The following is a 13,441-nucleotide window of genomic DNA, read 5'->3' as shown; positions in this document are numbered from 1 at the left end:
GAAGTGGCACTCATTCTTTTGTGGGTGCAAGCATTGTTGTTTTGTAATAATTAGTGTTTCACTTTGTTTTTATAAATCTGGAAATGTTACGAAATAGTTTTCTGTTCTAGTGACAGTGAGCTCACAGCGAAATGTATTTGGCAACTTCTTTTGAATTCAGCTTTTATGATAATCTTCCAAGTTTAAAAAAATATATAAATAAATAAACAAAAATAGTTTATTTATGGTTTTATTTTCTTTTTTTTTTTGTATACTATTTTATTTTTTATTGCATAATGTTTTGTGAAAGAAAATATTAGGCACCATAAAGGAATTTTATTCTGAAGTTTTTACCCTGACTGTTTTTAGGAATTATGTTTTCTATAGTGTTTTTTTTTTTTTTTTTTTTCCCTATAGAACATGTTAAACCAATTGTTTTTGATGTGAAATAGTTTTATGAAATAAGAACAATTCTTACTCTTTTCAATAAAAAAAAAATGCATAATTAATAACTGAATAGTTAGAAATTTCTCAATTATTTCAGTCTTCCTTTCAGAAGTCATTAAGAAAAGTCAGTATATCTGCTGAAAAAAAGGATAATTATGTTGAACAAGTTCTTCCAGATTCCCATAAAGACGTGAATGGGAAGATAAATCATCAGGGTAAGTAGATCAGTTATATATTTTCATATAATTGGGCTTTCATAATTGTATTAATTCTGTTCACTGTTTATTTCATTTAGTGTAGTTTGTGAATTTTATACCATTGACAGTGCTTTGAAACAAATGTATTAAAAAGTAAACAATATTACTGATATTTGGAAAATATTTATTTTGTTTCACAAATTGCTCCATGTCAGACCATAACACCCTCCATAATAGCCCTTCAGTCTGAGGATTGAACTGCATTTGTTTCTTGTTTCTATTAATTTATTACATATATTTTACATAAAGTTGAACCTCTTCCCAAATCTTTAAGATATGGGATGCAGGGAAGAGACGGTATTTATATGCTGCATCTTACTGTACAGTATACAGTAAAAATAAAAAAGATAAAATATTCAAAATAATATTTTATCTTTTCTCTTCAAAAATCTTTTAAAAAATACAAATTCTCTTCAAAAACACTACAAATAAACTTTTGGCATAGATAAACCAGTGCCAAAAGCTTTATATAATTGCTTCACCAATTCTGCTGTTATCTTGCTTTACCTATTATCATTGTTGTAGTTGTAAATTTACACTTGTGGCAAAAATATATATATTTAGTATACTAAAAACAGTTTCCAGTTCTGCTGTACTTTTCAATACCTTACAAGAGAATTCTAAAGGCTTGATCAACAGCAGCAAACTCCATTTATGTTCAGAAACTGTGGAGAGGTATGAGCAAAATGCCTTGTGGGTAAGTCTACATGACACTCCTACACTCTCACCTTTTGCAGCCAGGCTTAGCTACACTTTCTTCAGTGATAGGTCTTAGTTGAAATCAGAAATCCACAAGGGTTTCTGATTTCTTGCTGCAGTGAAACACTCAAATCTACTACCAGCTTATTATTATTTATTTATTTATTATATATTTATGTATTGTTTTGTTAGGGTTGGTTACCTATGTGCATGCTATTCATTTTATTTGAAAGTCATTGTTTTATTAAAGTGATTAGAAGAATGGGAAAATGGCAGAAATAGGTATAAAAAAAATCTATTAAGTTTTTTCAGAAAAAGTTAAATTGCATATTGATGAACTACTATATACAGGTGACCTCTGCTTAATACTGATAATTCGTTCTGGAAAAACAGAGTGCTAAGTGAGCGCCGCATTCCCATAAGGTAACATACGTATTTGTGAGTTGTCATCTGTGTCATAGGATATTTCTTAATCAATAATAAATGGTAGTGAAAAGATGCACAAATGTCGGTCAAAATATCTAATATTCAGATATTTGTACATATAAAATATTCTACATTACATTAGAATATAAAATATTCTATGTTACGTATATAATTATGTGGTAACTACTTACGTATCAAAATTAAACTTAAAATCCCAATTAAAATCATGAATTTAATTGATCTAAATTGATTTTAATTTATTTAATTTAATCGATGAATTTAATCATGAAAAATGTGTCGATTTTGGGTTGTACTTTAGCCCTCTTCCTGCTAAACTAAAAGGGGTTTTAATTTTAAATCCACTGCAGCGTTACCACCCAACAATAAAGTCAACCGATTCTTTGCCGCTTTGAAACTTGGCATGTTTTTTTATTCTTTCAATATGAAACTTCTTTCAGGCATTCGTTTCCAGAAAAGTCCTTCATCTATGTTAAAAACTTATTGAGAAGTATAACACAAATACCCCTCTTCAATAATTTTAACAAGTTTTTTTTTGAAAGGTTTGTCTCCTTGATCTGCACTTGTGGTTTCTCCCTGGATTTTAAATCTCTTCAACCAGCCCTTACTAGTTTTAAATGGTTCCACATTTTTTTTTTTTTTTTTTTTAGGTGAGTTTTCTTCAGATCATAATATAGACTAATTTCTCTCTCTCTGTTTTTTTTTTTTTTTTTTTTAATAATATTTAACTTAACTGAGTTCTGCATTGGATATTATCTTCAATAAAATTAGTTAAAGTCTCTCCACTTCAATCCTAATAGCCGGCCTAGCCCTAGTTGCTTGCAGTGGAACAGCTGTCTTTCCTGCTGCTAAAATTAATTCTTTATTTTTTATAATTGTTCTTACAGTTGAACTTGCCAGTCCTAAATTATGGCACATAATTTAGGACTGGCAAGGGGTTTTAATTTTATCCGTTCACATCCACTTGTCGTTGATCGGAATCGATTCGCTTCCAAACGTCTAATTTGTCGACCGGACTAGCCGGGTGTGTAAAGTGCCTGCCTGGCAACCCAAAGGTTGTGGGTTCGAATCCTGCTTTGGGCTCGGATCAGAGTAGAAAATGCAAAAACTTTGGGAGGTGCATTATGGCCACAAGCCAATGCACCAACTAACAAAAAAAAAAAAAAAAAAAAAAAAAAAAAAAACCACTGTAATTTAATTTTCAAATTCAGTCTTTTTATTACATTTGTAATCTTCGTACTGTGTCCAGACGTTGCTTTGCTTTTTCATTCTTATCCGCCATTATTAACTCTTCGAAAATGTAACTGCTTTGGTTGCATTAATTATGATACAATGTTCGAGTAAACTGTCCGTTGCGTACGATGTCTAATTCTGTACTGAGTGATGACTAGACTTTATAAATATATATCCCTATAAATATTTATCCATATTTATATGGATAAATGCATATAACGCAGATATTACAAACAATATACTTGATAATTTTTTAAAATGTTGATCTCGGAACTACGTAACAAGTTACTGTACTGCAATTAAATTAGCTTGCGAGAAAATTTCACTGAGCATGGGAAATGTTTTAATGCTGTTTTGCTATTTATTTTCTTGCTATTGACTCCATCAAAAGAAACAATTTCATTAAATATGCCAAAAATGCAATCTGTAAAAGAGTGTTATAGTCAGATACGGGTTATAATACAAAAACAACATTATTGCAAATCAGCATAAAGCGAACCGCATTATAATGAGGGCCTGCTATAATCTGTTGCAGGATGGATGCCTCCTCAATGATTCATGTAGAGGGAAATGGACCATTCCGGTTCTTCTGTACTTTTCAGTACCTTACAAGAGAATTCTAAAGGCTTGATCACCAGCAACAAACTCCTTTTATGTTTAGAAACTGTGGAGAGCCATGGGCTATGCTGGTCCAGTGTGGGTTGGCAGATCGACCGTATTTAGCTGTCAGGGGCTTGAACCCTGGTCTATTCAAAGAGCGTGTGCACTCCCACTCCTGACACTTGGCTATGGAGGCCATAACTATATATACAGTATACATATATACACAGTATAGCTATAACTAGATATATCTAACTACTATGTACATGACTTTTTAAAGCAGTTATGATATAAATGATGGAAAAAATTTTCTCTCTTTTAAAACGTTAACGTTATGACTGTACATAATGCTGCCGCATATTATTTTTGAATGAATATTCAGTAATAGTCACATGCAATAGCAACTCTGGGGGCTTACATCTGATGAGTATGGGCTTGGCACACCCAGGGTCCCGAGCTGGATATCATCATTCTTCTCTTTCTTGGTGATTCCTTTCTACTTTTGACTCTCTTTCTCTCTCTCAGGGTAACTTGGGAACTTTTTTTTCCCCTTGTGCAGCATAAGCTTCAAGGTTCCTTGTACCATATGGCTGTTAATAATAATAATAATAATTACCCCCCCTACGCACACACCAGTGGCAATGTAAGTGTTTCTGAATTTCATGTATACACCAGTAGGTTAATAATGCAACCTTTTCCACAATAGATAATGACCTATATTTGCATTTTGGACCACCACAATATTTTGGTCTTCTTGCTTTTCTTTAAGCACTGTGTTAAATATAAATACAACTCATGTTTGATTTTCTTGAATTAAAGTAAGCCCTTGTGTCATTCACTGTTTCATTACTTCATTGCTGCATGGAGTGCACAGACTGAGGTGTGTGTGGTATCATATATTTACCACCATGACTGTGTCTGTCACATGCACACAATGGTCCATGCTGGCACATATTGGGTCATATTGCAGTAAAATCAGTTGTTCTTTGTGTGTTTAGTGAGTGAGTTAGTGTAAATCATACCATTGAAAGTAAAAGAATAAGAATTAAAACAACATGAGAACAAAGGTTAAATGTTACAGATTTGAAACTAGTGAATGTGTAGTTAAAATTGCATGAGATTTTTCCATATTGCCAATTATAGTGATAAATGTATGCAAAAAATGCTAACTGCATTTTTTGCAAAGATAAATAGCAAAAACAAATAGCACTTAGAAGAAAACTCTGAAGCTGTGCCTTTCATAAAAGGAATTGGCCAAATCGGTATGTATGTTATGAATATGCCAGGTGGGGGGGATGGTTGTTTAGTTTCTGTTTGGATTCTGTACTTAAGTGTGTAAGTGATTCTGCTGCCACTGATGAAGAAACCACTAAATTTCCACTGTAGCATATGGTGCATGATTGTTGTACTGTGCAAGAAACAGCAATATTATATCATATTTTCATAACATTGCTTCGCTTCTAAGCTGTGTTACTGCATAAAATGTTACTTTTATGGATGCATCCAAAGGAACAAGAAGCAATTTTATAGAAAAAATTGAACTTTTAGCCTTCTGGATTAGGGATATGCAGCATATACCAATCTGCAGCATATGAATCTGCAGCATATACCAATTCATATCCCCAAGTATGAGAATAATTGTGGATAAGGCATTGAGTATATGCGTGTGTGAGAAGCAAGAATTTGGCAAGAGTGCAAGTGAAGAAGCTTTTAACGTGTTGAATGCGTAATATGTTTGATCATTTATTATCGAAGGGTGACACGAGTAATTACAGACCAGTTAGTTTAACTTCTGTTCCGGGTAAAATAATGGCATCGCTGGTTAAAGATGCATTGCAGGATCATCTAGACAAGACTGCAGCAATAATTCAGACACAGCATGGGTTAGTTAAGGGAAAGTCTTGTCTGACAAATTTGATAGGATATTATGATGTGGTTACAAAGGAACTGGATGCAAAAAATAATTTTGATATCATATATTTGGATTTCAGGAAAGCATTTGACACTGTTGCGCATGGAAGACTATTGTACAAATTGGAGCAGAATGGTATTAAGGGTAAGTTGCTACAATGGATAAAAGGATGGCTAAGTGGGAGAAGACAGAGGGTGGTAATCAATGGGTGCTGCTCTTCTTGGACTAATGTTATTAGTGGAGTCCCACAGGGTTCGGCATTGGGTCCACTGTTGTTTTGTATATTTATCAATGATATTGATGAAGGTATATGAGGCTTAGTGTCGAAGTTTGCAGATGATACAAAGGTTGGCAGGGTTGTTAATGACAGTAATGGCAGTGTGCTACTGCAACAGGATCTAGATAATTTGGGCAGATGGGCTAAGAAGTGGCAACTGAAGTTTAACCTTGACAAATGCCAAGTACTGCATATGGGTAGAAGTAACCCCAGAGAAACGTACCAACTGTGTGGTACTACACTTAAGGTGGTAGAAAATGAAAAAGACCTGGGAGTAATTGTGCAGGCAGATATGAAGTTTTCTGAGCAATGCAGACAGGCTGCCAGGGCAGGTCATGGGGTTTTGTCAATGATATATAGGAATTTTGCTAGCAGGGAAAAGGAAGTGATTATCCCTCTGTATAAGGCAATGGTCAGGCCACGCCTTGAGTATTGCATACAGGTCTGGAGGCCTCATTTTAGGAAGGATGTAGATTTACTTGAGCGTGTACAGAGAAGGGCAACAAAATTTGTGACGTGAATAAAGGGATCCTCTTATCAAGAGAGGCTTAAGTTCTGCAAATTGCAGTGGCTGGAGACTAGGCACCTGCGCGATGATCTGATTGAGGTGTATAAGGCCTTGAATGGGTTCAGCATGCTGAATTCTGATGGGATCCTTCCACTTGTTCAGATTATGAACCTAAGGGGGCATAAATTCAAATTAAGAAAAGACAGATGTAGATTAGATGTGCGGAAATTTGCCTTTAGCCAGCGGGTGGTTAATTGCTGGAACAAACTTCCATCTGTCGTTGTGGAAGTTGATAGGTTGAATAAATTTAAGGAGGAACTGGACAGGCATTTGGAGGGAATGGTGTGATTTTTTTTTTTTTTTTGGCTGATGCTGCATAAGCTCATGCATTTGCTTTCTTGCATCACATGCTACTACTACTACTATTTTAAATGACATAGCAGCTTGCACAGCATCAGAATTTCGGGAGGGGTGAGAGAGAGAGAGAGAGAGAGAGAGAGAGAGAGAGAGAGAGAGAGAGAGAGAGAGAGAGAGAGAGAGGGCAGGCAGGCAGGCAGGCAGCAGAGGATTTTTGAGGCTCTAACAGAACTGGGGAGTTATCCATCCTAGTTAGCCTTTAATGTAGATGAAATGGGCATCTTTTAGAAGTTTGTGCCTCTTGTACATTTATTGCTCAAGAGGAGAAGCCTTCTCACAACTACACAGAAACATTCCAACAATCAGTATGGTTTTAAGCAGGGCAACTCTACAGACGATGCCATGCACCACCTACTGACAGCGGTTAAAAACTCAGAGGAGAAATATATGCTGTCAATCTCTATTGACTTTGCCTGGGCATTCGACTTACTCTGGTGGCCTAGTGTCCTTCGGAGACTATGCCAGGCAAATGCCCCACAAAACCTCTATAAGGTAATAAACAGCTACCTTACAGACAGAAGTGTCTCAGTACGCACAAGGTTCCAGGAATTGATATGCCCTGTGAATAAAGGCTACCCGCAAGATTCAATCCTTGGGCCCCATGGAAAGCCTGGCCTTTGCAGATGACATGATTTTCCTTGTAAAAGGTAACATAAGAGTGGTTGTAGAGCAAAGATCAAATGCTGCCCTCTTGCAGCTGCAGGAGTGGGTACAAATGCACATGCTCGAAATATTGCCGGGAAAAACCAAACAAATACTTTAAAAGGCAATTTGGACATTAGAAGACATCCACAAATCAAAATTAACACAACTACTATAAAAATCGTAACAGAACTAAAATATCTTGGAGTGGTCTTTGATTCAAAATTAACTTTTTATCTCCATTTGACATACTTGGTGAAGAAAGTGAGAAATTATGCAAGTATGATTGCCAGGATCAGTCGAGCAGACTGGGGACTCAAAAGAAAGACCCTGGCAATTATATACCGTGCAATGTTCCTACCTGTTATCACCTATGGAACTGGTGTGTGGTTCACCCGCTTGGCCATAGTAAGAAATAGGAATAAATTAGAATCGATCCAAAGGACAATACTTCTCACTATTACCAGAACATGTCGCATAGTAAGCACACCTGCACTACAGTTGCTGGCCAGTGCTCTCCCACTTTACCTGGTGGTAGCCAAAAGAGGCTTGTATTATAGACTTAAAAAGGGCATACCCACAGAATTTCAGGGGATAGCCCTTGACACAGCCAACACCTTCAATGCTGAAAGAAAAGTAATAGCCACAAAGTTCCACAGGCTATGCAAACAAAGTGGGAGCAGGAAACCAGAGGTCTGGTTACCAAAAGGTTTCTGCCGCGGGTGGCAGTGGTTAGCCCAAAGCCACCTAAGTGGTATGCCCCTGGACTTTTTACAACATTTATATTGACAGGTCATGGGAGATGGGTCTCTGTCCCATACTCCCCCCCCCCGGTGGGGCTTGTCCCCATTGACCTCTTTGGGCTACTCTATCGTCCCCATCCTTCTACCAGTTTAAGCCCAATGTTCAGTCTCCCCCCACTCTAACTAAACCGACTGAGTATGTCCCCTTAACAATACCACCAAATTCTAATCAACGTCTAAATTCAACCACTTTCTCGAAAACCTCTTTTGGCCCTTCCAAATTCCACTGTTCACCCCCCCCCCCTTTTTTTTTTCCTGTATACAGTGGATTCTGGTTATTTGGCCCACCGGTTTAATCAGGGCAGCCATTTATTTGGGGCAAATCTTAAAAAACAGAACCCAATTGAGAAAATAGCAAGGGTTCACTTCGCTTAATTGGGACAACATGCCGTTTAATCGGGGCAGGAGACCGCAGCACTGTAGATTACCCTACAATTGTCTCCAACTGTACCACGTGGTTCAGTCGGATTTCTGGAGGTCACAACCATAAAACAAAAACAATTAGCAGTCACCTGTTTATTGGGCTTTTCTGTTAGTGCAATCTTTCATAAACAGATAGTAAACTCGATCTTATTGAATTTGTGATAATACCGACAGCTGGAAGTCTTTGGGTTATTATGGTGAAATATGTTTACACTTCTATGGAATCTTCAATCGTATAAAAAAATTAATTTTCAGAATCTTCTCTTCGTTTTTATTTTTAAAGCTTCGTAACTTGTTACTCTGTTCTCACTTGCATGTATCATGTTACTTGCAATTTGTGTGTGCCGTGTTCTTTGTTATTGATTGCTTATTTTTTTACTGTTTTAAATTTTAACCTCCACCCACAAATATCAACTAGTTAGTACGTACATATTACAGTACGTATTAATTATTCTGATTATCACGTATCATTTAATTTTTTAATTGGTAAGGTAATAAAGGATAAATTTGTGCTTAATATATCTTTACTTTTATAGCCTGTAGATAATATTCCTCCTATTTTCACTAATTGGAATCGCTGTTTAATAGAATTAAATTTCAATTCACAAACGTTTTCACATATAGTGAAGTATTTTACTATGGCGACTCCATCTTAACGTGATTTGATTGTACAATGAACTGATTGTAAAGCAGGGATCCATTGTATTTTTAACTTTTTTTACTTGAAACTTCGGATAATTGGGGCAGCCGCTTAATCAGGCCAAAATGCACTAGTCCCGATGTGTCTCAAATAACCGGGATCGACTGTATATATAGGCCTTGTCACTGAAATCCTTGGAAATTAGGTGGCTGGGTGCCTGACTTGCCTCCTCGTGGCAAAGTGTGGGCAAGGTGGGTTCCAGTAGGGGGGGCCCAACGGCTAAATGGTCAGAGAAACAACAGAACACAGCACTACACTATATTCCACTCCCCACACACTTTTTAAATCTCTGGCCTCCGTGGAGTTCTGTGTCACAAAAACAGAGTACACAACGTGGAGATGTGGGAAACCCCTAATGCCATCAGACAATTAACACACTTTACACTTTACTTTATATCTTCAAAATAGCCAAAGACTGCCTGCTTCTTTTGACTACAAGAAACTCCAGGCAAAAGTAAAATTTAAGCCCTTGTTTGTTTTTCCTGGAAAATCCTACTGCACTAAAGAGTTATAACAAAAGCAAGTTTACCTGTAATATGGTATTCAAATTGAAAAGTATAGGTTATTACTCGATATTTTTAAAGAGTGGTTTGTGGGCAATTTTTTCTTTCCAGTTAAAGAATGTTTTGAGAGAAATGAACTTTCAAAAAAAAGCTTGTGTATTCCTTGAATATACTCCTAGTTATCCAGTTGATCTTGATTCTTTGGCAACAGATGTTACAGTTGAATTCATAGTATTCCACCCAACACCACTATTGCAGCCCAAGGATCAGGGAGTGTTTGTTGTGTTTAAGGTCTACTATACGTGATTTACATTTTCAGTGGCTTATCAAAGAAACATACAGTAAAGATGTGTAACTATCATGGAATTTTTAACAAAAAAAATTGGAAAGAGGTGGAACGGAGTAATAACAATCTATATCTTGTACAGCAGGCAGGCTTTAATGACTCAAAGATAATGTAGAGGAGTTTTTAAACCTTGAGCCATTGTTATGTCAATCTTTTAGCCATATTTATGAGAACATCCTTGGATTTAGGGAAGGTACCTGAATGGAAATGTGCAAATGTATCTCCTAGGATATACATTAGGAGATATAACGGATACAGCTGAAGCACTGCGGTGCAGAAAGCAAGGGGAAACTACTGCACTATACTTCCCAAGAATAATCACCATGGCTAGTATTTCATCTCACACAAGACAGAGAGAAGTACAGCGTGGTGATTGCCAACCTCTAATAGGAGACGGCATCAAAAGAAGAAGAATCACAAAGTGGGATCAGAAGTCAACGTGAGTAATTACATGTAAACTTGACTTCTGTTCCAGGGAAAATAATGTAGTCAATGGTTAAAGAAGTAATGCAGGATCATCTACTGATTAGCTACCATGACATCACAAGCAAGTGGATGTAACAAAACAATTTTGATATTATTTTAGTCTTAACATACAGAGTAGCTTGGATAAATCATGCTATAAAGATCACCTTGTAAAAGCCCTGTTAATGTGGAACCTAGCAGTGCTGGTAAGGAAGATTAAAGTTGCAATTTTCTGTTTTTCAAAGAATTTTACAGAGAAAGAAAAACAAATCAAATTGGACAACAAAAAGTACTTCTTTCTTTAAGATAAATGATTTAAGGCAGCCATATCAGAGTCCTTAGATAATTAAACTAGTGACCTCTTGTTTATTTATAGGTTTTGTTACATGAAGTTTATACTAATGAGAAAACGTTGGTGACTTGAGGTCATGAATTGTGGAATTGAAGAATGAGCCACCAGTTGGTCTCCTTAGTAATATTTTTTATAGTTCATTAGAAATAATAAATGTGATCTTCCAGAACATGTGTGTTTTTTACCAAATTTTTTCTCCCCTTTGGCACATCTTTTGTGCAATAGATGTACATATAGTGTTATGCTGGAGAAATGAGGTAGACTGGCTGAGACGTCCCAATTAATGTCCTCATATGCAGGTCAATACATACTTATGTATGTTGATTAGTACTGGATTGCTGTTCTGAGGATTGAAATCATGAACAGCAATTATATTTTGTGTATTGTTGAGAAAATGAAGGATATAATGCTGAAATTTGCAGATGATATGAAGATAATACCGATAACTGGGATTCTGTGGGTTTTTCAGAAGCACATAAAAGGCTTCGAAGGATTTGAAAAAGATGAAGTGGTTACAGATAAGATTGTAAAGGTTGCAGAGCTACTTCAATTGTAGGTTGATGCCAAAGACGTGAAGGAGTTATAGAGGAAGAAGAGAAGGAATTATCTAACAAAGATCTTATTGACTTGCAGGCAGTGATAGTGAAAGAAGAAAATGCTGATGAAGCTCAAGATGAACCAAATGAGATGAGACACTTACGTCACCAGAGAGGTGGCAGCGGCATTTTGTGAAATTGCATCAGCAATGGCGAGGTTTGAGAAGATGGATCCTGACAGCGAATGATTCTTAAAAGTTAACAGAGGGTGAATGATATGCTTGCTTGCTACAAAGAAATCTACGATGAAAAGAAAAAGCCACCATCCAGTCATCTATTAATATGTTCTTTTGTAAGGTTTTGTGGCCGACCCCTTCTAAATCTCCACAGCCCTCAACCTCTGCAGCGGCATACTTATCTGAAGATGTTGATCCTGGCAACAATGCTCGAGAGGTAAAACTTACTGATATGTTATGCCCGTCTCCTCTTTTTTTTTGTAATTTTATAATTTTATTATTTTTTAAATTGCATGCTTTTGTAATTTTTCCTGCGCATGAGATGAAAAATTGAATAAATACAATAAATAATTCTGTTTACATGTTCATTGAACATTTCCTTTTCGATTTAATCAATTCAGCAAGCAAAGCTGCGAGTGCTGCACAAACATGGGGGAAATTCTGACTTAGAGTTCCACGGAACGCAACGCAACCCTTATGGAAGTCGGGGAGATCCTGTACTTGTGATGGGGTACTAGAGCTGAGAGAGAGAGAGAGAGAGAGAGAGAGAGAGAGAGAGAGAGAGAGAGAGAGAGAGAGAGAGAGAGAGAGAGACTTCAGTATATGATTAATCATACATGAAGTTGCCATGTCGGTAAGATACACAGGTAAATTCACTTTACATTTGCATCTAGGAAGAAAAATGTTATAATCCCATTATACAAGTTATTGGTAAAACCACATTTAGAATGTGTTAAGTCTGGAAGGAACACAGAGATGGAAACCATTGTGCTGCACCACCAAAAATATTCCACAGTGGTCCTTCACGGGGAAAAGATATGCTGATCCTCTTGTTTGATATTTAAGACTTTGTTCCGTTACACTGGGGTTCCATAACTAGCAGTGATAGATGATTATTTGCAGCACAATGATATCATTTGAGAGATACAATCCAGACAAAGAACCAGAACTATGAAATAAGCTAGTATATCCCTTCCAGGATAACACTAAACCACATGTTACACTTGTGGGAAAGAGAGACAAAAAAGTAGCCATCAGAGGCACATTAAGAGGACAAAATTTGGTAGTGATGTGGGAATGAAAAGAAGCTAAAACTACTTCTGAAAAGCATGTTCAAAAACAGTGTTGTATGAAGTTTTAGAAGTATATAGAATATTGCAAGAAGTATATATTATGCAAAAGCTATTTTGAAATTAAACTTTAAGTATTCTTAATGCTTCACAGTTCATATTCTTAAGAACACGTACAGTCTCAGATACCCTCAATGAATACCCTTGAATACCCTTGTACGTAATTGGTATAGTTAAAGTACAGGTAGCCCTTGATTTATGTCGGGGTTAGGTTCCTGGGGGGACAGGCACAAATGGAACCCTTTATATAATGGAGTCAATTGGAAATCACAAGATTAGGTTCCGGGCACCAAAAATTACCTACCACTTTGTATCAATTATTTTATTTTATTAGCATTCTTCATAGTTGTAGTAATAGTCTGAGGCATATTCATAGCCCTACACACATTAGGCCGACTTTCATCAGATTCTATCCTCCGAATATTGCACTAGGATTCAATTAACTACTTTTACCAGACGTGGCGTGTCTTTATTCTATTAAATTAAAAACTTTATAACATGATTTATTAATAGGAAAATTAATAAAAAAAAC

General features: G+C 36.3%; 1 protein-coding gene across 4 annotated transcripts in view; it reads left to right on the top strand.

The window, feature by feature from the left end:
- LOC150091364 (ralBP1-associated Eps domain-containing protein 2-like) overlaps positions 1-13,441 on the top strand; it is a 303,767-nt gene that overhangs the window by 64,151 nt on the left and 226,175 nt on the right. For all 4 annotated transcript variants that reach the window (XM_090383441.1, XM_090383448.1, XM_090383421.1 and 1 more), the window contains exon 3: positions 524-641. In XM_090383441.1, coding sequence (XP_090239567.1) covers positions 524-641 — 118 coding nt within the window. The remainder of the gene's footprint in view (positions 1-523; positions 642-13,441) is intronic.

This window comes from Mastigoproctus giganteus, chromosome 1 (assembly GCF_048544385.1).
Source record: "Mastigoproctus giganteus isolate SK-2022 chromosome 1, ASM4854438v1, whole genome shotgun sequence".
Lineage (NCBI taxonomy): Eukaryota > Metazoa > Arthropoda > Arachnida > Uropygi > Thelyphonidae > Mastigoproctus > Mastigoproctus giganteus.
This window is presented reverse-complemented; position numbering and strand designations above follow the sequence as displayed.